At 40.6% G+C, this 27,845-nt stretch overlaps 1 protein-coding gene across 1 annotated transcript in view; it reads left to right on the top strand.

The window, feature by feature from the left end:
• Nucleotides 1-27,845, top strand: part of DIAPH2 (diaphanous related formin 2) — an 840,428-nt gene that overhangs the window by 626,881 nt on the left and 185,702 nt on the right. The window contains exon 27 of the mRNA XM_059732728.1: nt 16,190-16,325. Coding sequence (XP_059588711.1) covers nt 16,190-16,325 — 136 coding nt within the window. The remainder of the gene's footprint in view (nt 1-16,189; nt 16,326-27,845) is intronic.

Genomic DNA, 27,845 nt, shown 5'->3' with positions numbered 1-27,845 from the left:
GTTGCCCACACCTCTCTGGGCCTACTTGGTCACTTGCCACGCCTTCCTCTGGGCAGATGTGGCTTCTCACTAGACTTCGCATGCTAGATACATCAACAGTTTTCCATCTCTGTGCAGTTCTTGATAATTCTCACAATTTTTCTTAAATCTCCTGAAAAGGTTTCCATCAGAGAGCTTTCTTTCAGAATAATTTTTAACATCTGTTATTAAGGATCATGGTGCAGAGAGTCTTGCAATTGATCTGCACACTTCAGAAAGCAAACCCACAGTTTTATTGTAGCTTTATTTACTGTGAATCCCATGCTGGCATACATGTAGACTCAGCTTAGTGCACCTCTTTACAAGTTGACCTGTCAGTGTGTTTCCACCTCCACCCAGAAGGACTGCTGCTTTTCAGATGAGACAATAGTCCAGTTGGTATGTCCATTCATCCTTTTCTATCTTTGCTCAGAATGGCAACAAGGAAATCTTTTATAGTTGTGATTTTCACTATGAACTCTTTGAGGTAAAAACTGGACTAAGGACACAGGTACCATAGAATAGCTGTTTTGGATCACTACATCTGTAGGTCAGACTGAACATACAAATTTGAATGGTTTTATGTTCCTTTATCTTCTCTTTTTTTTTTTTTTTGTCCCTGTTTTTTTTTTTTTTCTTTCTTTTTAGCTCTCTGTCTTAATGTTGGCTTTTATTGTAGTCTTACAGATAATGATTGCAAGATAAACAAATTAACAGAACTCATGAATGGCTAATTAAAAGTGCATAAAGGTTACAGTTTTTCTTGCTCTTTTCCAGTTTAAGATTTAGGAACTTTGTGCAGAGACATTTTGCTGTTTCATTTTTAATAGGAAGGATGAATTGTTGTTGAAATGTATCTCCCCCCCCCCCCCCCCCCCCAAATCAGTCCTTTCCCAATGACACTCTGAATTGACATCCCTAGATTGTCAATATTTTATTTAAACTATTAGGAGGAGATGGCAGTTGAGGCCATAGTCCAAAAATCTATATATTTGAATACAATTTTTAAAGTAAGTATTCAGATGTATAACATGCACATAATACTTTAAAGGGCAAACTGCATGTATGGATTTTTGGTTACTCGTCCTAATCTTAATCCTCTTTCACCTCCTTCTACATTAAATCTTCTGTTATATTGTACCATTTGATTATTTTCAGTATTTTGCTGTGGTGCTGATACACCAGTTAGCAAAGCCCACCTCCCCACTAAATAAACCACAGTAGCTAAGATTGCCAGAGTGTTAATCCATAATGACATCTCTCAGAAGTTCCATGTCGGGCACGATGTGTCTGATGCATGAACCACAAAGCTGTATCATATGACCATAAACATGATTTCTCCCTTTTGACTGCTTCACACCCATCCCCTGGGAACACAGCCTGCTTGTTACATTTGATAACATTTCATCATATTCCCTGCCTTTTTTGTCATTAGGATAACAATTTACCAGCAATTGAATTTGTTGTCATACACCACAAAGAGGTAAATGAATACTTGGATATATAAAGATAAAAAGAAATTATTTGTACAGTGAACAACCTGCTAGATCTTAAAAATCCTCGCATTGCGGTAGATTGTAGATTAACTTCCACTTAATCAGAGTTCACCATTCTAATGGGCTGTGACGGGAAAGACTTTCTTATTCTTTTTCTTGCAGCCTCAGATCACATATTTTGCACTTGCAAGGCAAATTTAACGGAAGGCCTTGGGGATCACAGCCAGTCTTCATTATTGGTGCATGACCACTTTGTAACCAACTGCATCTCTAATATCCAAGGAGATTTGCACATTATAGTCTGATTCTTTCTTGTTTTTAATAATTTACCTTTGAAATTCTATACACAGCTGTATCCGTGTGTAAAGATCTGTTTGTCTGTCAAACCTCAAGATATGTATAGCATATAAGAGATGCATTAATTTTTGATTTGCTGCTTAAGGAAGCTGAGCTCTAAGCTAACTGTACTGAATACAAGAGGTTTATTTCAATGAATCCTAGAAACATGGAGGAGTATGTGCTTGCTTTTCACTTTAGCTAGCTCTCTTAGCAACAGATACTTTTCCTCAATCCATTTCTCTGTCAAGAGAGACTGTCATTCATAAAAATTAAATAAATAAGCTTGAATGAACTTTCTATCTTACTTTTTAAACCACGGGAATGAAAAAAAAATATTAACAGCAAAACTCTTGGTGTGCACTATGGCCTCTCGCAGATGTTACACTTTAAGATGCATCTTAAGTAGTGACCTGGCCACACATTTGATTAATGGCATGATAAAATATGGAATAAGCCACAAAGTTATTACACAAAATATGTGTAATAACTTTTTGACTGGTTCCTATCACTCCTTTTAATTAAATGTGTGGACAGTTTCTGGAGCACATGGGGACTTTTAAAGACCTCTGTGTACTCCAGAGGCTAGGAGTATACCATGCACATGCTGCACTCCCCCAGCTGGGAGCTCCAGTCATCTGACTGGGACTCCCAGCCAGGAGAGCACATGGTATGCTCCCCTGTATGGGATCCAAGCTTCCTGACTGTCAGTGCAGAGTGAACCAGGGATCGAGCTCCCCCCACTCTGGCAATATGGTGCAAAAGTAGTCAAACAAAGCAAATGTTAAAGCAAACATGTGATGGGATCTCAAAAATTGCACCGGGTGCCATGCCACATGTGCGTGGCAGGAGGTGTGATTGTGGGATCATATATCAGATTCCATCACACCTCTGCTTTAACATCTGTTGGGGGCCTAACAAAATCACTTAGGATCTTGTTTGACTAATTTTGAAAAAGTCATTTATATAAAATTTTACATCATTGGAAATTTATTTTCAAATTCACATTTTCACCTCAAATATTTTGGTGGAACTTACATGATTTTAACAGTGTCTGAGTGCTGGAAAATTTAGATATTATGTTTCATGTCACATTTATCCCAATTGTTAAGCAGAATATTTTACAATTTCTGATACAAGTATTATAAGATTCTTAGGTCTTGGAAAATAAGTACATGATTCTTTTTGCACACTTTTATAGAAAGATGTAATATGTTTGTGTCTTCTAAACAGTCTCCTTTTACAGTAATTCATTCCTCCCATGATAGCACATAATTGTTTTCTAAATCATAGAAATGTTTTAGCCCCAACACCCTTGCAAAATTAAATGTACCTTGCATTCATGGCACTTTTGGCATGAAGAAGCACTTCCTAACATCTACTCTAAAGTTGTGGGTTTTTGTCTTTGATTTTTGCTTATACCTTTTTATCCTTGCATCCTGGATAAAAAAGGAAAAACTTCAGTTAAAGATTTTATATACTTTCATCCAATCCCCTTTTAACATAATCCCAGAAAAGACAACTACCACATCAAACATGCTTGTTCAGCTTGTCTTTTATACTTACCACTACTCTTAAATGTAATCCTTACTGGTTTTTATATTACCATGATGATTGCTTTGGTCAAAGTAAAAATGAATGACAAATCCCTCATACAAAGTAATTGTGAATCTTTTCATTAAAGACTGAGAATGTATGTGTTTGTTGTAGAAAAGTACAGTAGTTCTATGACATATTTTTAAATGGACATAAACTATAAAACCAGTATTTTGAGAACAAAATGCATAGATGGATACCTTTCTAAATATGCTCCATTGTCCCTAGCAAAGGCTTTCATTCTTAACTCTGAGATTCTTTTCTGCCTTGCAGTGCAGAAATCTAACGTCTACCTGTTACCTCTTGTGTTATGCTTTGTGTTTTTAGAAAGGAATGCAAAACTATACAGAACACTTAGTAATTGGTAGTATATACTTAAAGCTCCTGGTGGCCTATGCTAAAGTAACATATTTTGAAGCATCTTCTAACTACAGATTTTGCCAGAGTTGAAACAGCATTCTGGGCAATTAGGTAACTTGACCTACAAATTCCTGAGAAGAAGTATTGTCTGGTGTTCAGTACCGCCCCAAAAAAATGATAACCTGAAACTGCACCATGGTATGTCATAAAAATTCAGCATTAGTTTGGTAGTGTAGAGGAGAATACAAATAAAATAAAAGCCAATAAAAAGAAAAGAGGAATAAAAGCATAAGACAGGTTAAATTTTCTTAATCTGCTGTAGTCTTTTTCTTGTTGTTTTTTTTCTCTCTAACTAATCTCCCTGATATCCTCAACCAGGAAGAAATATTTGCCATATCAATTCAATTTTATCATCATCCTCTGAAAGCAAGTTTCTGAGGTCAAATTAGTGTTTGCTTTCCCTGTCTGAGAATTTCTTTCTGTGAATTGCAGAAGCTTAATAATAAGGAGAAACTGTTTAGGCTGTAGCTGACACCATTTTCTCTTTAGATTTGAGATATAGAGGATACAAACTCTGCTCAGGGAAGAGTATAGTTTATAGTCTCTGGTAAGCCAGCCACACATTTATGCAATTAATGGCATAATAAAATAGGAAATAAGCCACGAAGTTATTGCACAAAAATGTGAAGACCGTTATTTACCCAAATATAAGACAACATTTTTTCCCCTCAATCAGCACGAGTAAGAAAGTCCTTCATCTTACATTTTCATACAAGGAAACAGCATTAAAGAGGTATAAACAGCCACAGACCCAATCTCTGCTTCACTTTGGCCTCCTTCTTCTTCTGGGCTGTCCTTCCAATCAGCTTGGGGTCAAACTCCACCCCAAGGATCTTGACCCCTTCACAGTGGACCAAGACCCCCAGGGTCCCTGAGCTCACTCACAGCCAGGCAGGTGCTGTAGCTCACACTGAGCTTGGCCCCTGCTTCTGCCTTGTAGATCCATGTGTGCCACGGTGCTCTCTCTACAGCCCACTTATTCCAGCACAGGATGTTCAGGTTATCCATGTAGGCCAGGACCTTGGTCTCTTCCTTGCTTCCTCCAGGAATCAGGACTCCATGCATCCTGGGGTCCTGCCTGATGTGCTGGGCCAGGGTTTCAATGGCACAGATAAAAAGGATCTGGGAGAGCAGGCAGCCCTGCTGAGCACCTGACTCTATCATGATCCATGTGCTCAAGAACCCGTTGACCAGCACCTCACTGCTCATGTTTGTGTACAGCATCCTTATCCAGCCGATTTAAAGGTCAAAGGGATACCCATTTGCTTCAGTGTCTCAAAGAGAAACCAGTGTGACACTCTGTCATACACCTTTTCCACGTTCAGATTCAGCACTGCCCACTTCTGCCTTAGTCTTGTTCCAGCTGGAGCACATCCTTCAGTTGCAGCAGGGCCCTGTGGATCTGGTGTCCTGGTACCATGCACGACTGGTTCTCGTGGATGATGGAACCGAGGATGGATTTAAATCACTCAGCCAAGACTTTGGCCAGCAGCTTATAGTCGAAGTTCAGGAGGGTGATAGGCCTCCAGTTTTTCAAATCCTCCCTCAGACCCTTCTTATGCAAGAGGGTCATGAGGCCCTGGCTCATCCCAGCCCCCAATCAGCACTCGTGTAGTTACTCTTGAAAAAGCTCCAACAGGTTGGGGCCCACCACGTCTCAGAAGGTCATGTAAAACTCCTTGGGTTGGCCGTCCATCCCAGGAGTCTTACCATTGTTGAACCTCCGAAGGGTCTGCTCGACCTTCTCTAGTGTCCACTCCTCCTCCTTCTCCTGCTGTTACTCAGCTTCTCTGAGGGCCCAGGTGAGCCCCTGCAGGCACTGCTTCATGGCTTCTGGGTCCTCCTGTCATACAGTGTAGAGTTCTCAGTAGAAAGCGGTCACTGTTTCCAGTATGCCTTCCTTCAACTGGTGCTCTGCTCCTGCGCCATATCTCAGGCATGTCATAGGCTTCTCCTTGCTCTTCTTTAGTCTAGAGAAACAGACAACTCCTCCCTCTCCCCCTCCCCCACTCAGTGGGCCCGCTTGGAAGTGTTAGGGCCATGTTTTCCAGGAAATCATACCTTACCTTGGCTTTGGCTGGCGTGTACATGCACAGCACCTCGAACTCTGTCTCTTTTGCTTCCATGGTGGCTTGCAGCAGCCTGCCTGCTGCTATTTCTCTGTTCTGTACAGGGTGCACAGTGTCCCCTTTCAGCAGGATTGCAACCCCAGTAACCCTAGTGTCATCCGCCCCCAACCACAGGGCTGCCCTGTGGTGACCAGCGTTTGGAGAACAAAGACCTGCTGGTGTTACTGGGGAGACTGCACTCCTGCAAGCAGATCATTCTGCTTCTATCTGTTCCAGAGTGTGTATTACCTGGTCTCATTTCCTTGTCCCTAGCAAACTTCTCACATTTACCGAAACAATTTTAAGAGCTTTCATTGTGTGGGAGGTTGACAAATTCATTGGGGGGGGGGGGGCAGTAGGATTTCAGGTACCTCCTTTCTTGTCCTCACTCTTTGGATCATGCTGTTTTACCTGACTGGGCCTTCCCTTGGATTCCCTTGTAGAGCCCATCTTGTTGTCCTCTATTGGCTTTTTTTTCCTACTCTTGTGCTTTTTCCTCTTTTGCTGGGTGCACTTGTACCCCTCTAGGGGATCAAGATGGGGAGAGGTTTTTTTGGGTTTCCTCTTTCTTCCCTTCCAGCTCCTTCCTTTTCTGGGGTTGCTTTCTCCCTGGGCTTAGGTCTTCCTCTCCTTTTCTCTTCTGATTTTTCCCCTTTTCCTTCTTTCTCTTGTTCCATGGCTGAGCTTGCTGCATTCCTATTCAGTTCCATTATCATCTCAATGCTCCTTACAAGAGACTCAGAGACAGAAGTCTCCTCTAGCCCTGCAGGAAAGGTTCTTTCTTCTGTTTCTACAGCATCCCCCTCCTGCTTCATGTCCTCCTCACTCTCCTCTTCTGCGCCACCCTGCATTCCTGGTTCTGAGGTGAAGGACTTGAAATCCTCCTCCTCCTTTTGCTTCCCCATGTGCTCGCTTGCCTGCAGGCATTTCCTGAAGAGGTGGCCCTCCTCCCCACAAAAGTTGCAGTGTTTCTCTTTGTTGCAGTCTTGGGATGTGTGCCCAGTCTGGTTGCAGACTGCACAGAGCTCTATTTTGTACTCTTTTCTCAGGTGCCCCTCCTGTCCACATTCGTGGCACAGTTTGGGTTGACCTCTATAGTAAATCAGGCCCTTGTGGTGCCCCAGGTAAAGGGAGGCTGGCAAACACTGCATTGCCTCAGAACTACTCAGGTCTTTCTTTAAGAGTACTCTAGCAATCCAGGCCCCTGTCAAAACTTCTTCTGTATCCTTCTCCTCCTCTATTGTTCTTACCTCCTCACCGTGCCTACTCAGCCAGAAACAGAGATCTGCCTCATCTATTTCTGTCGTGGACAGATTGATCTTTACAATTTTCTGTCTCCACTGAGTTCTTTGGATGTCTCCTCTGTAAAAAGCATAATCTTTCAGGTTGGAGTCCTCCCCAACCTCCCCCAGACACTTTCAGAAATGCTGCCTGGCTTCAGGGCCCCTGAGTCCCACCTCCCAATCATGGGAGTGCTTTTGCTTCCAGGTGTAAATTACATCCTCCTTATTTACCTGGAGCAGCTCTCACAGGACTTTCATGTTGAACTCTTCTCAACACCCTGAAGTCCACGGGAAAGCCCCTTCTCTTGTTCTAGCTGGTCCTGGTCCTCCAGCGCTGGTGCCTTTCTTTGCAGCATCTGCATAGCTGCCTGCCTTCTGCACCTCCTAGACTTCTGTGCCATGTGGACACCTGGAATCCAGAAAAGAGAGAATCCCCCCCTGCCCTTCCCCGCAATGCATCCCAGAACAGGGGATCCACAGAAATCTTTAGTAAAAGGTGAAAGATTTTTGCAATCTGAAGAGAAACCAGAGCAACTTCCCCACACAGGGATAACTTAGTGCAATCTATGTGACTAAGATGGATGAGTGCGCCCATTGAACACAGCTCCCCTCAGCACCAACTCCTTTCCAAGTCATGGTGAGCTGCTGCATTGCATACATTTCAACTTCCTCTTCACCCCCACAGCTGAACTACACTTTTCTTTTTAATTTCCAGTGACTGCTATTTCTTCACCAGCCTTAAATATTTGGCAAATAGCACCAAAAGGGGCCCCAGACAGCTTACCCAGACTCCTTCTGTCACACTGTCTCAGTGTGCGGGTTAGTATGACCCCCACCCTCTGTGAGGTAAAAATGAACTAGTTTCCCCTGCTCCTCATCTATATATAAATTTTTGGAGGATCCCAAGACTTATGACAAGAACACCTGGTTCCAGTCATGAATGGGGGGCTGATTAACACATGGATCCTCTGTGGGGAGCACACACATATACTGAGCAATGCTGAGCCACAAGATCACCATGGCTTGAAATACAGTTGACTCTGCTGGGGCCCAGCCCAATGAACTGTATGATAAATCATGGGCCTTTTGGCTTTGGATGCCTATACATAATACTTAACATAGTATTTGCCTGGCAAGAAAGATACCATCTTCTTGGCCTTGAATGATTCAGTATAGTTAGAGGATGATGCACTGCAGACAGGGTAACCTATGCGAGAAGTTACAAATATCTCCAAATGCAAGGATCTTGGCTACACTATTTATGGTGATAGGGACTTGCTTTCAGGCTTTCCCATTAGCTTGGCCCCTCTCCCTTTTGGCTAGGGACAAGTGGGGGGGTGGGGTCATCTGAACTCCAAGGCCTCCAAGCTTGGGGCTTGTACATAGGATGCTTGCCATGGATTTGGAAGTATCTGAAGCCCCATACTGGTGAGTCTGGAAGGTAGGATACTTGCCAGGGGTAGCACCATACAGACTTGAATAACTGACCTCTGCTCAGTTGATAGAATTCAAAACTGATTTGACTGATTTGGCCCAAGACATGAAATATCTTAGTTTGTACTGTCTCTTAGTAAGTGATTCAATGCTACTTAAAAATGTGTGTTGTGGAGTAGCTGTGCTAAAAACTTGCAGCAGTTAAGGAAAAAGTAAAACACATTATTTTGGGGTGAACTAGGTCTATGGGTACTATATGCAAATTGCTACAGCTATGTTTATTTCAAGATCAGTTTTTTCAAATTTGTTCTGCACTTCATTGTGCTCAGGGAGAGGTAGGGTCTGACAATAAGGAGTGGGAAAGAAGTTGGGTGGGGTGGGGTGGGGAGGAGCAGAGGGCAAAGGGGCTACCTTACCTCCAAGATTTATTTTCCCTGCTGTAGCAGTGGGAGGTTGACAAATTCAAGACCAGCCTCCAATTATTAGATTGTATAACTGGAAAATGTCAATTTTTTAATTGTTACCATATATGCAATCTAATTATTAAAGAGTTGTCTCATAATCAGAGTCATCATATATTTGAGTAAATAAAGTAATTTTGTTTCTGAGGAACACAACTGAATTGAATATGTGACTGGTGTGGTTCTGGGGCAGGGAGCACCAGAGCCCTTTAAAGCTCCAATATGCATCCATGGTGGGGAGACTCAATCAACAGACTGTTGCTCACAGTTATGGGTGCACTGGGCACGTGGTGTGCTACTTTCCAGGGACCCCAGAAGTAGGGTGCAATTTGGATCTGATTCCTGATCCCATAGTTGCGTTTCCTGTCATGCACCTGTGACACAGCAAGTTTTTATTGGGATCAGGGGTCAGATCCCATCACACCTTTAATTGACCATCTGTCATCGGCCTAGAAAGCAATCTGTCAGTGGCCTAGAAGGAAAATCTCACTAGCAATGAATTATTGACAGGGAGTAGTGGAAGTTTGTTCCTTAGAAAGAAAATTCCCATCACTAACTTTCTGTAGCCTCAAAGATTGTTTTCTTGTTCTCTTTTTCCTGATAGGTGGGGAGATGTCACTTTGGCCTCCTCTACAAGTTACAATTATGCCATAAGTAACATGTTAATCATGGCATAAATAGGAAGGGTGCTATACTTGTACCCTATGTAAAATGTCATAAAGTGGGAAATGAGCCATAAAAATGCTTAATATTTAATCTATATCTGATCAGTATGGGGTTTGAAGTCCCTAGTGGGGGAAAGTCTCTGCTCACTGCCCACTGAGACTTTAAACCCACTGTGCCATTCTGACTAGGCCTATCAGCATCAGGGAGCAGAGGCTACTTCATTTTTGGGGACTTTAAATCCCATGCTGGGCAGCTGCATATTGGTAAGTCTCTACTCCATGATGGAGGGACTTTTACACCCTATGTAGCTCTAACCAGGCTGCCCACTTAGGGGGGAGTGGGAGAAAAAACTTCCCGACCTTGGGCTGCTTAGCCAAAGCTGCTTGGGAAGGATTTACGCCCCTGGTAAGAGGGAAGCCTCTGCTCCCTCCTGTCAGGGAGTTTAACTGGCCCCCACACAATCCCTCATGGGGATTACACCACCAGGGCCAATTCCAGACTCTGGTGCAGTCACTGGACCTAGTCAACAATCAGCTGATTTGTCAGCCCAGCAGGACTGTGCTGGGGCTGTTTCCAGATGCCCATGCTGTCCCCATGTGTAGCTGACAATCAATTGATTTTGTAGTACCAAATTTTCAATTTGCTGGTGCAGGGGGAACCCAAGATCATAATCCCCCTGCATGGGCAAGTAAAGCAAAATTGGGATGTGATCCCTGATCTTAAAATTGTGTGTCCTGACACACACATGTGGCAGCATAGAAGGTGTGATTGTTGGGTTCAGAGATCAGATCCCATTGTGCCTTTAAATGAATGTGTCAGTGATGTAATACACAATTTAGTCATTCTCACAGTGCTGTGATTTCTTTAAAAATATTCTTCTATGTTTATTTTAAGTTCATATAGCTCTAGTGTGAAATAGATAAGTGAGTAGCATTTTCTGTTAAAGAATCAGAATACATATATTTATATGTATCTGAAAAAGATACACATAGCTAGCAGATGTTTTGTGAATGGGGAGAGCATCACTCCATTATTCAAAATAACTAACATTGTTTTTATTAAGAACACTTATCTTCATTGCCTCTTACAATCTAAGACTGTGAGAGGGGAGGCAGAAGCCCCTCCAGTGTGGCCCAGACGCCAGACCAACATGTCCCGGCATTTACTTTAGGAGCCAGGATGAGCAGGAGCTGGGAGACGATGCAAACACAGGCTCGGCAGTTCCACAGCTGCCTGAGCCTGCGTATCGGCAAATGCTGGGGGCATGGCTTCCAGGCAGCGAGGGCTGCTCAAAAGGTGGCTGGGGAACCAGCTGAGCCGGCACCAGAAAGGCAGGAGCAGAATGCCGGCTACAAAGCCAGTGGGTTCCAACTCTAGCTGCTTCAACAAGAAGCCAGGTGCCTGCCGGAGGACCCCGACCAGTAAGGCAGAGGCAGCCTCAGGGGCTGATAGGGGCAAGGGAGCCCCACGGAGGGGAAACAACCACAAGGCAAGCCACCAGGGAGCAGCAGCGCTCCAACCAGGGGCTTGGGCACTGTGGCTGGGGATGGCTCCTCAAGCTTACAGGCATCCTCCAACAGCCCTGCAGTGAGCAGAGCATGGGGTATCACGGGCCCCCAGAACAGGGAAGTAGGCGACACTGGCTGGAAGGACAAGGACGACTGGACCACAGGTCAGCCGGGCCCCAAGGAGGTGACACCAGAGGAGCTGATCGAGGTTGGGCACAGGACAGTTGCCTGTACCCATGCCTACTATGAGAATAGGGGACAGACAAGTCTCCCGAGGGGATTGAGGGCCCTGAGAGAGGGAATCTTGGGAGCCCCACCGGCACGAGCTGGACATTTCAGTTTAAGTTACAGTTTGGCCCTAGATGGGGCAGGTTTATTTCTCCAGAATTGGGGAAGCCAACCTGGAGATGAGGAACGGACCCCCAAAGATTGATGGCCAGGAATACCCATCCTTTCCAAGGTGGGCAGTGAGGGAAGACCTCCGGGGAGCAGCATCTACCCAGGCCAAGGACATGGTAAGGGTGGGGTAAAGGGGAGGTTTGGAGCCCCACAAAGACACCCCCATGGCCAAGACCCCCTTGGGTCACCAACAGGGAACTGCCTCCTAACAACAACATCAAAGACGTGGCAGGCAAGAAAGGGCAGTGCCCTGACCATCTAAGTGGCACCTGACCTTGCTGGGGGTACCCAAAAGAGGGTGTCAAAACCCTACAACACCTACCAGTGGTAAAAGACATTAAATTAAAATCATTATGCAGATAAAGTTGATTTTCTTCTCTATATTTTCTTTTTAAAAGACTTAGAAAATGTTTACATACAGCCTATTTCCTAGTATAATCTCTTCACCACCTAAGCTTTTTGTCTGGATAACTTTTTCTTCTGTAAAGGTCAGATCCTATCTCCACTGAAGTCTATGGAAAAATCATCACTGACTTTAAAAGGAACTCAACTAGACCCTTGACAATGCAAGGAAGATCATCTATCTTCCACTGACCAATTTCTCTTGACTAATATTTATGCAATTGATGATCTGACATGTATTCAGTGAATCACTGTATGAAAAAAAAGTTAACCATGTTTTGGTGAAATTGGGTTTATGATTAGAATGGAGTAAATGCTGAAATGAGATATTTCTAGTTAGTCATCCAAATCATAACTGTATTTATTTTGATAGCACTTAAAATCTTATTTAAGTGGCCATTTGAGAAGTATAGTCACTAGCTTTGAGTTGGTCTTTTAGTAGAAAAGAGTGTTTAAAACTTAAGCAACTATTTATATGATTATACAGTCAGTTGTATCATAAAGACAACTGTAAACACATTTTTGTGAACTTACTTCATCGTTTCTGGAAAAGTTTGTTATCCAGTGGGTGCATCTACATATTGCCCTATGGCAACGCTGTTACTGTGCCGTGCTTTTGTAATTCCTTTTCGAAGTACTAAAGCACGACAAAGTAACCACCCATATTGTGCCGTATGTGCAGCGCACGGTTATTTTTAGCAGCTACTTTGCTGTAGCAGCGCACTAAAAGGGGGGGTGGACCGCTACAGCAGTGTAGCTGCTGGTCATGTGTAGATATCTATGGATGCTATGTTGCCGTAGCACATAGCTATGGCAATGTAGTGTCACATGTAGATGCACACACAAGTGACTAAACAGAGTGGAGCAAATGCTTGCAAAGTAGTTTGTAGAGGTGAACATATGGTATCCAAAACATTTATTAAATATTCTCCTGTATTCATTCAGTCAAAATCAGTCTTTTCACAGATAAGAGAAGCAGTGGTTAAATTTGCTGAAGTAATTGTATTTTGTTACACTTAGCTTTTTATTGTAGAGTGACTTAAAAAATGAGAAACAAACATATATTTCTATGACTCTTGTCATAGATTCAAGAGAACTGTAGGCCCAAAGCAAGTGGGCAATAATGTGAAGCTAAGAGGATCAAACATGTTGGGGTTTTAAAGAGGAACTTCTTTATAATACCTAGCCCATAAGCATTCTGGGGCAGAAACTGTTTGCACTGTATTTTTATAGGATACTGTATAAATGGGGCTTCTAAGCTTCACTGCAGCAGCAGCAACAATAATAATAATGATAATAATAGTTGTTATTAACTAATCAGGATGAGGGTGCTAGTCAAGAGAGAGAACAGAAAATAACAACAAAGAAATATTTAAATATTTAAAAGTTAAAATTTCAAAGTGAAAAAATACTAGGTTTAAGTGCTAAAAAGTGATGTGATTTGATTTTGATTGGATGTTCTGTTTTCCTTAGCTTGATGACAAATATGGAGGAGGGAGTATTGTTTGAATTTTAATCTAAGTGTTGTGTTTTCTCACCTTTCTTCAGGATTGTGTAGTGTCTGCTTTACATGATATTCATCTTGACTTCTAGCCAACATGTTTTATCAACTAATTGACTAAATCCCAAAATTATTCACACAAAATTCCCTTTCATTTCAATTGAGGGTAATTTTCCCCAAGTAAAAACTGTAGGATTGAATCAATAAGAAATTTTCTAACAAGTTCATTTCAGATTATTTTCTTTTGTTACCTGATTCAGACTTTTCTTTTTTTATTATTGAACATTATAGAATGTTCCTCAGTCTAATAACAAAATATTGATAGCTACTGGGTTACCCCTTTATTGATATTGATAGCTACTGGGTTACCCATGAAATTTCTTCTTTGTTTTAGCTTTAGGTTGTGGTGTTTTGCTCTCATTGCAGATTGTGAAGTTGCAATGAAATGAAATATCTGCCAAGTGTGATCAAACATGCAAAAACAGGACTGTCCAAAAACAAAAGGGATAAAATATTGACTTCTTCTTTTAATCCCTTTTTGTTTCAGTCAAAGGAAACATAGCTTTTATCAGTGTGCTTGTTGACTTTGTGGTTCTGTAAATATCATTTTTAAAGCCTAGTACTTAGAAGTGTTGTCACCCTGCAGCTGCCATTGACTTCAGTGAGACCTATGAGTGTTCAGCCTCTCTGAAAAACAGGCCATTGGTTACTAAATGAGGAATCATACAGAGTAGTTTCTAGTGAGGCTACAATTGATTGATGGAGTTCCCTGAGAATTGTCAAGCTACCCCATGTAGTTAAAATTATTAAAGTCCTGACAGAAGTGCTTCTGACTAACATTTTGTTGTTGCCCCTGTTGTTCTGCAGCTGCACCACTGCATCCCTTCTAGATCTGCCCCATCTATATATTTATATGAAATTATTAACTCTTGATAAGTCTTTACTAATTTATTTATGAGTAGTGAATTTTCATAATAAGCTAGAAAGCATATTCTTTATCCTGTCTCCTGTCCTTAATCAGTTTATATCTTTAAAAAATGGTCCTTAATAAGCATGGATCTGATTACAAATGCATTTAGTTTTGATACATTTTTGTTTTAGTATTGGTTGAGGTTTTATTAATTTTTCTTACTGCCTGTAACATTCAATGCATTTAGAAAACCTTAAATGAAGCATAATCCCTACCCTGCAGCACTCACAATCTAAAGGAAGACACATAAATAGTTCATGGAGGCAGACAAAATAGAAGAAATACATACATACTCACACATGCACGTGCACACATGCAAAATGGAAGAAATATATAATGCGCGTGCGCACACACATATATAAATATATATATACACACACACATCTACAAAATGGAAGAATAATATAATGCGCACACACGCGCATATATACATATACAAAATGGAAGAAATATATAATGCGCACCCCCCCCCATACATGCCAGGTGGGAAGTATAAATGCAACAAGAACATTATATCCAGCATACTTTTTACACGACAGAGATATTTAGTACACTTCTTAATGGTATCTTGGCAGAGATGAGTCTTCTGCTGGGGCATATAGATGCAGAAACAAGAGAACACCATAAGGATACTTTTGAATAAGCTTAAGAAGGCCCGGGTATAAGGGGCATCATGATAGAAGTCGTCAAGACATTTGTGTGAGCCGATAAATGGACAGACACTAAAGTAGGGTACATAGAATAGGGTAAATTATGCCATTCTTTCTATACTAGATTTTCCTTTGATCTAGTTTCGAGCCTAGGCTATTTGCATAAGAGGCCAACATTAGAAGCTTTTTTTTTTTTAAATAGCCTAGAAAATCCAGATAAAAATATTCCAGTGAGTTTTGCTGCAAGACACATGTCTGAATCCCCTAAACTGCTTAGCTTATTTCAGTGAGAACATTCTGGAAAATGTGTATTAGATTGCAGTGGAAACCAGCTGAACTGCAATACCCTGTACTTTAACTGCTTTCATAGTTGGGAAAAAGTGCCTTTCTGCCAGTATGCCCTCTGTTATCAAATTTTTTGTCTGAGAAGGGCTGATAGAAGTCTGTTAACATCTTCCATAAATAAATTCAAGGGATTGCTCTAGCATGAATGTTTAGAGTTTTCTCCCTCCACAATGGATGTACAATAAAACAGGAGATGCCCTTTAAAGTGTTTATTCATTGATTGTGTACTCTGTATTTCAGACTGTTACTTTTAAATTTAGTCAGATCAGCCTTACCTGCTCAGAATGTTACCCTTTAGAAATTCTTTAAGACAGATGTTTCTGTTAAGTTCCTATTACCCTAAGCTGTAACTATTTTGGTATGATTTATACTTGGACTTGTTCCCATACAAAAGGAAATAAGTTTTGAACACGATAAAGTTATTTTCCCAGCACTGTGAAAAGCACATGAAACTCCCTTCAGGCAGCTGAAGTGCAGCCCTATTCCAGCTAAAGCCTCCACACAAACAAGGTTTTTTGTGTTTGTTTTTTGTTTTTAAGTGCTGGTTTCTTCAATTTGCCATGAATAAGAAATGCATTTCTACATTTCTAATGCAGGAGGCACTGAAAGAAAACAACAAAAAAAAAGAAATGGAGGAGAAGATCAAGAGAGCCAAGCTGGCAAAAGAGAAAGTTGAACGAGAGAAGCTAGAGCGGCAGCAGAAGAAGAAGCAGCTGATGGATATGAACAAAGGTAAGGCAACGTTTTCAGTAGAACGATTTGTAAACAAAACCCCTCCCCCACAAAACAAAAAAAAATCCTTTAGACTAGACTTCTCCAGATCAGTATGAGAAGTACTTAATTGCTGAGGGGAAAATGGAGAAACCAAATTTTCTAGTGTGAGTTTTCTGTCCTAGTGTAGCCTTTCTGATTCCCATTTTATTTTGCATCTGTCATTCACTATATGTGATATCTCTTCCAAAGCATTTTGTGGTGAATTATTCTGTTTTCATTTGGCATCATTAATTGATTTTTTTTTTGTAAGGCTTTACTAACAAGAAAAAGTCTCTTTTCTTGTTTTGTTGTTAATTTATTCTGTAAACATCTCTATCATCAAGATAGTATGGCAATTAACGTCTTTCTTTTTTAGCTTTGAGGCTCCATATTATAAGTGGCTGTTCTCCCAACAGTCCTGTTATGAGCTGAAAAATCTGGTTCAGCTCTGAGCCTAAATACAGAGTGACATTTCAACATGATTAAAAAGCAGTGCTCATTGGCTAGACTATTCTGGATGAGGGTATTCTATGACAAAGAACAAGGAGGAAGGAAGGAAGAATCAGCTGGCCCCTAATATCTATGTTATGTATGTTGTGCAAAGTTCCAGAAGACTGAAAAATGCAAGCTTTACTCTCTATCCCTTTGGACTCCAGAAAGTAAAGGAAGATGGCACAAATATGAATTAGATAGAAGTAGAGATTTACTTTAGGCTACAGTTGCTGTTCTCCTTCTGTGATCATTTGTGTGCTGTTGTAAGACTGAGCTAATCCTTCCCAATCATAAAACATATAAAAATGCTCAGTGTGTGACTACAACTTGTCTTTTCTACCCAGTGAGCAAATCTGACACTTTCACGCCTTGCGAAATAATAACTTTTTTTTTCCTTTGACAATCCATATGTACAATGCCAAGGTATGTTAGCTTCATACCAGAAAGATGTTACAACAAACTTCTAATTAAGGTGAATTGATGTAGCACTAAGCTGAAGATCAATCAATTAGACAGTAAGCTCTAAAATAAAATCATTACATTTTAAGTGAACGTATACAATATTTATAACAAAAGAGTATATGCAAAGGTGCATTACACTCAAAGTATCAGGCCAAACTTTTAAATGCGACTCATGATTCTGTGACACTCTGATTTTGGATGTCCAACTTGAAAAGTCTTTAGTCTGTTTTTTTGTTTGTTTGTTTGTTTGTGTTTTTGAAAAGTTGTGTTATTAACCAGTACAGATTCAACACTTGGGAAAATGGAGGACCATAAAGTTAGCAACTCAATGTTTGATTAAGCGGTCTCTTCTTTAGCTTCACAAAAGACTTCCAGGCTATAGCAGATATGGAGGAAGGGGAAGGGTCTAGAAAACAAACACTGAGCTTTTTCCAAAAACAGCTAGTACTTTAAGGTGCCTCAACTTTTTTGATTTCCGCGTTTGAGATGTCTTTAAAAAAAAAAAAAAAAAAGACTTGTGTATCAATTGATGGGTGTTTTCTTTCTGCTGATTTTTCCAGTGAAGTAATAATTCCAACAGTGTGTCTGAAATCAGTAGTTTATAGAAGCTGAGTCTGATGACCTTGCAGCAGGTCATTAGCCTGAGACAGATATTTAAGTGGAATTGGTAAATTGCACGTCAAATAATCTCAGATATTCAATAACTAGTAAGGACTAAAATTACTAAGAAAATGAAAAGTGTAAATGATTTATATTAACCAGTTTCATCTTTTCATTATTCCCTCTTACTGGATGGTTGGGTTTTGAGTGTGGTGTGGCAGGTGGTTGATTTAATGAGTTGGTTTTCCTTTGAAGGGTCAAAAAGTAAGTGAGAATGGAAGATTTGCTTCTTGTTAAAGTATTGGTATTAAAAATATAGAGAAAAACAAGGTAACCTTCTTTTTTAACATGAACAAATAGATTTTTAACTAGTTTTCCAGAACAAGCTGTTGCAGTGACCTTGTCTATAAATATATGAGTAATCTTATGAGAGCGTTTCAATTAAATGTTTTTGTCTGGTGATGAAAACCATATAACCATGAATAGGAAACCGAGTTCATTTTCATTTTTAGTAATGAGCAGTGTAGAAGCCAGATTTTTTTTCTCCTTTAAAAAAATCTGTGAAAGCTGAGCTAAGCTTTCTTTGTTTAAATGATAAAACAGTGAAATCAGTATGCTGAAATACATCTTTACTACAGGATCCATGAGAAGGTGTTTCATCACACATTCTTTCCAAGACACATTACCATAGCATTTCCTGTCTTGTTTTATGTGTCTGCTATGTCAAAAACTGTTCAAGATTTATGACACTTTAAAATGAAGTTATTATGCTTTCCCCTATACTCCCACTATATTTCTAGATGTTCTGGATATTTATGAAATATGTGAAAAAGGAAAAAAAAAACATGTATAGAAAAATAAGTGCAAACAGAGTTTTTTGTTTTGTTTTTCCCTTTTTTTTTTTTTTTTGCTCCACATGGAAATATAGATTCTTAACTGATGTATGAATTCAATCTAAAGAAATACCCTTTGAAAATTAAATGTCTTCTAATGTTTGACTGTTTCTTACTTTTTAAAATATATCAATACTATTTTACTTTCTTAGGTGCATACATTAGCAGATATCATAGAAAGTTGGGAGAGGCCTCAGGATGTCATCTAGTCCACTTCCTGCTCAAAGCAGGACCATCCCCAACCATATCATTCCAGCCAGGGCTTTGTCAAGTCAGGACTTAATAAACTCTCTCCAACTTGTCCACATCTTTTCTATAGTGGGGGGCCCAAAACTGGACACAATACTCCAGATGTGGCCTCACCAGTGCAGAATAGAACAGAATAATTACTTCCCTTGATCTGCTGGCAACGCTTCTACTAATGCAGCCCAGTATGCTGTTAGCCTAATTGGTAACAAGGCCATACTGCTGACTCCTATCCATCTTAATGTCCACTGTAACACCCAGGTCCTTTTCTGCAGAGCTGCTGCTTAACCAGTTGGTCCCCAGCCTGGGATGACAGAAATTTAAGGCATGGACAGATATAACAGTTATATCAAAGAATATTGATACAAGCTGCAGGAAATCACCTGATAACTTTGTGTGATTCTGTATAGCAAGTATAGCAAAATTGCACCCATTTTAATCCTGCTTTTTCCAGGGTCTAAGCTATTGTGATGGAGCTCACTTTCACTTCTGAGCCTGTAATGATTTAAGTGTTACAGTTGATGCCCACTCTCAAGCAGCTCTCCTTCCTTTCTGAAACAGCTACAATGTGTGTTCACCTATACTTTTATCTTCTGCTCACCTCAACTTTTTATGCATCCATGATTAGGAGAACTAATCTAATCCATCTCTTAAGGCACCTGAATTTCCCATGTGTTCTCAGTGCATAGCCAGATGCAGCCATAGAGGCCAATACTGTTCTGCCAGTGAGTAATTTTATACACCTACAGAGCAGGTCAGCCCTGAGCAGGTAGTCAACCAGAGGCAGCCAATAAGAAACACTAGGCATAGGGGTGTATGCCTAACCCAGGGCTGCACATCCTGAGCCTCTGCTATCTTATGATCCAGCTTGCACAAAGGGAAGTAAGAGAAGGCCCATACTTGGTAGATTGCTACAAGGAAGAGGAGGATCACTTTGTTCAATAGCCTAACTAGAGTGTTTCCTCGGGAAGGTGGAGATATGCATTCTAGGCCCACCTTGGCCAGAGAATCAAGTGGATGAATGGCATTTGGACCACAGCCTATGAGCAGGGTAATGCCCTCCTCACTGAGGTTCATGCTTCTTTGGTTGTTCTCCTTCTGGCCGAAAGAATCTGCATATTTGGCTGCCAGGCTTTACACTCGTGGACGGTGTCCTCATCCCTGCTTAGTTCATAGCCTGATGGTTATGACACTTTTCTAAGAAATGGAAGATGGGATTCAGATCCTTTTGGAAATGTACAAGAAATGTGGAAGCCCTAATCAAACTCTGGCTGCTGCATTTTTAATTACACAGAGACCTAAAAGCCTCAAAGTCAAAAAGTCCTATGTTCCTGTTGACTTTCCTCTTTACATCTCAACAAACCTTTGCTTGGAAGCATATGTAATGAGTGGAACCTACTAAGAGTTATAATGGAAAATATACTGGTTTGGATTTTTTTTAAGTGTCCAATTAAAATTAGAAAAAAAAACAGATTCTTCCTAACAGGAAGAGCTTTACAGTGATAAAACTTTGCCCGAAATAGAAGGGCTACACTGCTTTAACTTCACTGATAAAATGGTACAGCTTTCCTTTGTGTAGGAAAGTTTTTATACTGAAGACACAATTTATATTTGGCCAACATGCCTAGTCACATATATATTTACAGTTAGTGTAAAGAGCACAATGAAGATATATTTCCTTTAGAAGTGAAAATTTCCTCATAGTCTATGATTTTCCTTAGTTGTGCAAATATGTTTTTTATGAAAAACATTAATTGGATATCGTGCTACACTTGTTGACAGTAATACATTATATTTCCCCTATTTCTTCATGTTTTTTATTCCGTTGTTTTTTTTAATACTGTACAAGCATAGTGTAACTTGGACCGAGTGATATAAACTCAACTTATTTTTGTGGCAGTCTTGAAAATTATGGACATAGTATCTTTCAAAGCTTATGCACATGATTGTACACAAAACCTTTGAGCCACATTGCTTTGCCTTTTTATTTCTTCAGGTGGAAGAGAGTACTTCATTTTAAAAAAATCAAAAGTCTAGCATAGTTTTGATCGATACATTTAAGATGATTTGTGTTGATCACAAACTCTAAATTCACAATATGAATTAAGCAACTAGTTTTCTACATTAAGTTTAGGGAAACTTGCTTTATTCTGTTCTCAACAACAGTTGACCAATCAGTAGGCTACCTTCTAATTATTTTTCTTTAAGTAGTGTGTGTCAGCTGACAGCTTTGGAAAATTGCCGTACTTTGTTACAGCATGCACAGCAGTAACATACATTATCTTATCTCTGGACAATATGGCCTACTTATGACCATAAAGGATCTTTTCTATACATAAAATGTAGCAAAGTTTTCACTGTGTTTTGATCTTTGTACTAGTTTGGTGTCATATGGATGACTGTCTACTTAAAAATGTTTTGAAATCACCAGATAAGTTATTGAACAAGTACTAGTGACTTCTGACCTGGCTCACATTTGCACTGTTGTCCTGAAAGTAGAAAAAAACCCTTATTTCAGTGCCATAGTATGTACACATTTCTGATTGTAAACTACTGTGTACTGAAATAGCATTTCATACATTTTACCCCCGTTGCCAGAAATAATTGAATTCCAGAACACTCATATTCAGTGTCTTGGTTTGCCAAATTATTTTTTTGTCTTTATATTCCTAGCACTTCAGGGTCATTTCTGCTTATGAAAATGGCTTGCAATTTTTTCTAAGTCAACATGACACAGAAGTCAAAGAGGAAGAGTGCATATGTCCTCTCAAGCTGTAATTTTGACAAGGTGACTCTTTTCACCCAGGGGACATTTTAACTCTGTTGTTTTGTTCCTTCTCTGTGTCTTAAAATATGAATACTTTCCTAAGGCCTTTAAGTTTAGAGCAGACAAGTACCTATGTTTTTCCAGCTTCTTAATTCAGATCTAAGCTAATCTTACTGCCCACCTGTTTTATGGACTAAACTGAGAAATTAGTGTTTTTTTTCTATATTCTGTAAAGAGCCTGACATTAGGGATATGATATTTTTATTAGGTATATTCATCAACATCGATATAAAACAAATGCCTAGTAAAATGAATGCTTTGTACATGGGTAGAGCAAAAATATTAAAGGAGTTTCTTTTCCCCAGCCCAGCAGTCAAGTAAAATTTTAATCAGACAGCTGTGGCAGGATTTACTCCTGAAATATTAAATTATGCCTACATTCACAAAAATCAAATATTTTAATGTAAGAACAAAGCTAGATGATTTAAACTGATAGTTAGATCAACCAGTCCCACCCAGAATATGAGAGTAACTATTTCCCAGATAACTGGGTGTCTACATTATGAAGGATTTTCTGTATATGAGAAGATAATATTTTTTTCCACAGGTTGAACAGTTCTCAGTTAATGAAGAAGAAACCAATATTAAATGAGATTAAGGTCTTATGGACCTGCCTTTTATTTTCAGCTAAATTCCATTGGCAGTTTCAATCTGGAATACATCAGTTAAAGTCAATGGATTTTGATTTTATACTTAACTGAGAATGCACTAGGGTCATATCTGGACAAAAAAGGTAATAGGTAATAAAGGCAGATGTCTTCTCCTGAGTCATTTTCATGTGTAGACTGAATGGTAAGAAGGGAAGGGTGCCTATTCCCTTAATTGTTGGGCCAAATATTAATATTGAACTTCTTCCTCAGAAACTGGACACCAAGTTCCATATAGTTAATACAGGATACTGAAAATATTAGTGCCTGTATATAATCATGTATTTCAAGACATATCATAATTGTATTAAAAAAAAAAACAAGCAAACAAAAAAAACAGTGCTGTTAGCTCTAAAACAGCTAGAATTGATTGCATTTTTTGGCAGGGGGAGGGGGGAATGGGAGGTGGGACAGACTTTCACTGTTGCCATAAAATTCCATTTTGATTTGCAGCATATTTTTACCAATGCTTATCCTTTTGGAAACTGACTATTTTTAGTGAAGGAATATATATATATCTAGAACTAACTTAAGATCAGAGCCTGAAACAGGGCATACTGAGGTCTGCCTTTTAATGTCAGAAAACTAATATTTCTCTCTCTCATGTATTTATAGAGTCCCCATCACTGTATCATCTGAATGCCTTGGTTAAGGATTTCTAATGTATTTGCAACACTCCTGTGAATTAGATTTTTTCCTTCCCTGTTTTATATATAGAAAATTGAGACAGAAAGACTGAGTGACTTATCCAAGGTCACAGGGGAACAGATCTATAGCTTCATAGAACTAGAAGGAATGTTAGAGGTTGTATAATCCAAACTGCTACACGCTGCATCTGCAGGGTGCCTTACTCCTTAATCATTTTATAAGCATGCCATTCTTGAAAACTTCCAAGTTACAATTCCACATTTTCCCTAGACACTTTTCGCATTGTCTTATTTTTTCAATTTTCATCTAAATTTGCTTTGTTTAATTTCAACCCATTGTTTCATTTCCTGCCTTGTTACAAGGAAGTTTCTCCATCATCTTTATGGTAGCCTTTGAAATATTTGAATATTACTGTCATGCTCCCCCTTAATCTCTTTTCTTCCAGCTACACTTAATTCCTTGTATCTTGTATTCCACTGTCTTTAGCATTTTTACTGGTCATGTGTGGACCCTCTCCAGTTTCATAGTAGTAGGGTCAGGAGGCACCTGAACAGATCATCTAGCCTGACCCCCTGCCACAGGCAGGAATGAATGCTGGGTTCACAAGATCCCAGACAGCTGATCATCTAACCTCTTTTTGAATTTGCCCAAGGTAAGGGCGAGGACCACTTCCCTAGGAAGTTGGTTCCAGATTCTGGCCACCCTAACTGTAAAATATTGCCTTCTGATCTCCAACCTAAACCTATTCTCCATCAGCTTATTACCATTGTTCCTCGTCAACCCAGGTGGTGCTGGGGAGAATAGGGCTCTTCCTATTTGCTGAAGATCTCCCTGATGAGTTTGTAGGCAGCCACCAGGTCCCCCCTCAGCCTCCTCTTGCTGAGGCTGAACAGGTTCAGGTCCCTCAGTCTCTCCTCATAGGGGCTGTCCTGCTGCCCTCTCACCAAATGGGTAGCCCTCCTCTGAACCCTCTCCAGGCTGGCCACATCCTTTTTAAAGTGCGGCTCCCAGTACTGAACACAGTACTCCAACTGCGGCCTGACCAAAGTCGCATAGAGGGGGAGTATCACCTCTCTGGACTGGCTTGAGATGTATCTTTGGATGCATGACAAGTATGGCTGGCCTTGCTGGCTGCAGTCTGGCATTCGTGGCTCATGTTCATCTTGGAGTCAGTAATGACTCCAAGATCCCGTTCCAGCTCTGTACTTCCAAGAGGGGAACTCCCCAGCCTGTATGTATGCTGTGGATTCCTTCTCCCAAAGGGCAGCACCCTGCATTTGTCTACATTGAACCCCATCTTATTCTCATCTGCTCACTTTTGTAGTCTGTTTAAATCTAGTTGCAGCCTCTCTCTCCGTTCAAGTGTGTCCACCTTGCCCCACATCTTAGTGTCATCAGCCAACTTGGACACCGTGCTTTCAACCCCCTCATCCAAGTCGCTGATGAAGATGTTAAACAGTGCTGGCCTGAGGACCAAACCCTGGGGGACCGCACTGCTCACATCTCACCAGGTTGAGTACGACCCATCCACCACTACTCTCTGGGTGTGCCCCATCAGCCAATTTTTTACCCATCCAACTGTGTAGGCATCAGTGCCACAATTGCCTAATTTATTGATGAGAATGGGGTGAGAGATAGTGTCAAAGGCACTGTAGTTTCTCTACATTCATTTTAGAATGAGAGGTGCTGACAGATGTGGGTGGGAAAAAAAACAGTGCTCTACTGGAAAAGGAATTGCGTCAGTTTGACCTGGCTCTGCAGCGTCTGTATAACTCGCACACCTCTGTGAGGCTTTTTGGCGCTTCTGTGCAATAGCTGATTCATTCAGCTATTAGATAAAGGTGCCAAAAAACCCCACTGAAGCACATGAGCTATACAGATACTGGGCAACTGGGTCAAACTCTCTCATGATTTCTCTTCCAGGCATCTCTGCACTTGGCTTGGGGGCATGCTGAGCTTAAAGGGAAGCACTGTTTTGTTTTGTTTTTTTTCCTATGTCTGTAAGCACCAAAGGTGTCCACGGCTAGACACAATGCTACAACTGAAGCACAGTAAGCCCCAACTGGTTCTACCACCTTCCATGTCTTGAATGTCTTGCATAAAACGTTTCTGTCAACTCCAAATTGCATTTGCTTTTCTGTGATGGTTTTATGTTGTGGGCTGATTTTGAGGTTTTTTTATCTACCAAAATGCCTGGATCCCTTTCAGCAGTGCTACTGTTTAGCCAGTTATCCCTCATTCTGTATGTGTGTGTTTGGTTTTAATTTCCTATTTGTAACAGTGTACATCTGCCCCTGTTGAATTCCCTTTTTTGTCAACAGCCCTGTTCACCAATATATCCAGATTCCTTTGAATTTTAATTTTTGCCACCAAAGTGATAGCAGCACCTCTCCTGTTTTGTATTGTCTGCAGAGATGATCCATATATTCTATTCTTGCAACCAATAAACTAATAAAAATACATTGCAGCAGTCTTGGAACAATTAATTCAATACTAATTCAAACCTCCTGCTAGTCCAGCATTAATCTCCAAGTAGCTACTCTTTGTTTGCAATTATTCAACTAATTATATATCCACCTAATAGTATAATTCCTTCTAGTGCACATTTTCCTGTCTTATTTGTGAGAACAATGTGTGCAACTGTGTAAAGCCTTACTCAAATCTGGGTCTTTTTGTTCATTGCATTCCACTTAGCCACCATACCAATTACCCTGTCAGAGGAGGAAATCAAGTGATTTGGCATTATTTGTTCTTTACACATTCATGTTAGATGCTAGTGATTGACTCCTTTGTGTTGCAGATGTTTATGGAATGTGTATATTTTGTTCTAGTAGCTTTCTTGATGTAGGCACAATGCCACCTGGGATGGCGGTGATCATGCTGTAAGTCAACCCTCAATAGGATTTGGCACAGAAGTTCGAAAAAGTCTGTTGTGAAATTGCATACTGAACCAGCATCTGCCAAATACCAGGGCAGATCCCTCAACACTAGGGCTCAGTACAGATGTTTAAAAAGTCCCTGGCAGAAGCGCTTTATCATGCTTTACTTAAAGTGCTATGAGTTAAGGTGTGAGTGAACTGAAAGGCCTTCATTGTTTGGTAGGGGGGCTCAGAGCCTGCCCAAACTGGCTACTGGGGGTGCTCCCACATGCCTCCCAGCAGGCTGGCAGAGTATCTCCTCTCCCCAGCCCTCCCACCTCCCACCCCTGCCAGCTGGTGGCTGTCAACAGCAGCTCGGGGGATAGGGGAGAAACCCCAGAGCCCTTCCCGCACAGCTCCCCCAGCCAAGCAGCAGAGTGCCACTGACTGCCTGGGGTTGTTGCAGGGTGAGACACCCCAGGCTCCTGCTCCTGCACTCTAGCTGGTTGAGCTGTGCTACACAGAAACCCTCCCTTCTCCCCCACCCACAGGCTGTGTGCTGGGCTGGGATCAGAGGCTGCCACTGACTCAGGTCAGTGACAGCTGAGGGCGCAAGGCCAGCCTGGTGCTCAGGCAGAGCGCAGGAGCTCTGCCCAAGACTAGAGCATGGCACTGTGCAATGCCACCTGGGATGGCTGTGATCACGCTGTAAGTCAACCCTCAATGGGATCTGGCACAGAACTTCAATAAAGCACTGTAACAAAATGTGGTTAGTCTAAAGCTCATCCATCAATGGCAACCTGCCATTTTTAAAGCACTTTAAGAGCCCTGAACATCTGTTCAGTTATGGCTTTAGAACGCTTTCTGCCTGCTTAAAGCAAAATAAGTGTAACGTCTGTACTTAGCCTAAAATATCCTCTCTCTCTCTTCCTCTTCCCACCTGTTTGGAGATCAGTATTTGCAGAATGGGAGCACTGATTTTAGTTATTCTCCTGCAGAGTTCCTAATTCTCTGATATACATCCAAGCACATAGTGCCACAGTTGCTCTTGTTTCTTTATGACTTTCTGGTTCTTTAGTTTTACATCTGTAACCTCCTCATAGCGTAGTTTATTACATGCATATGCATATAGGAGTAAGAGAAAAAAGGCACTGAAGACATGAGCTTCTTAGGAATTGAAAAGCCTGCAACATCAGAGCTGATGTTAATATTACTTTATCAAGTGCAATTTTATACATCATTATATCTGATTACCATGGCAATTAAAATCACCTTATAACTACTAACATGAGAAAAGAAGGATAGAATGAGCTGCCACAGTCACAATTAGTATTGAATTAATTGTTTTCAAGGCATATTAACATTGTCCCCCAACACAAATGAAGATATGAATATGGAGTTTTTTGGTCGCAGTTGATCACTATCTGGGTTGCTTAGGTATTCCCGTGCCTAAAATAAATGAATATCCCAATAGTGGATCATAATAAATTTATTGTAAATATATAGCTGCTCTATGATATTGTTCAAGCCAGATATAGTGAAAGATAGCCCTCCTGTATTTCCCTGAACTGCTTCACTGTCATTGACAGTTGAAAGATCCAGTGTAGGAAAGTCACAGTTTCTACTAATATCTAATGTCACTGTGTTGTTCTCTGTCCTTTTAATATAAGCATGTGGGGTGAAACAAATACTAAAATCCACATGAGCAGCGTATCATTTTGGGACCCCATACAGCTGCATCAACATTAATAGTAAGCTCCTTGTCATCTTTACAAACAATGTTGGTTAGTGGTTTGAATAGGATTCTTGGAGCATTATAATCCTAG

Source organism: Alligator mississippiensis, chromosome 8, assembly GCF_030867095.1.
Source record: "Alligator mississippiensis isolate rAllMis1 chromosome 8, rAllMis1, whole genome shotgun sequence".
Lineage (NCBI taxonomy): Eukaryota > Metazoa > Chordata > Crocodylia > Alligatoridae > Alligator > Alligator mississippiensis.
The sequence above is the reverse complement of the archived record's forward strand: the minus strand, read 5'-3'. Positions and strand labels throughout refer to the sequence as shown.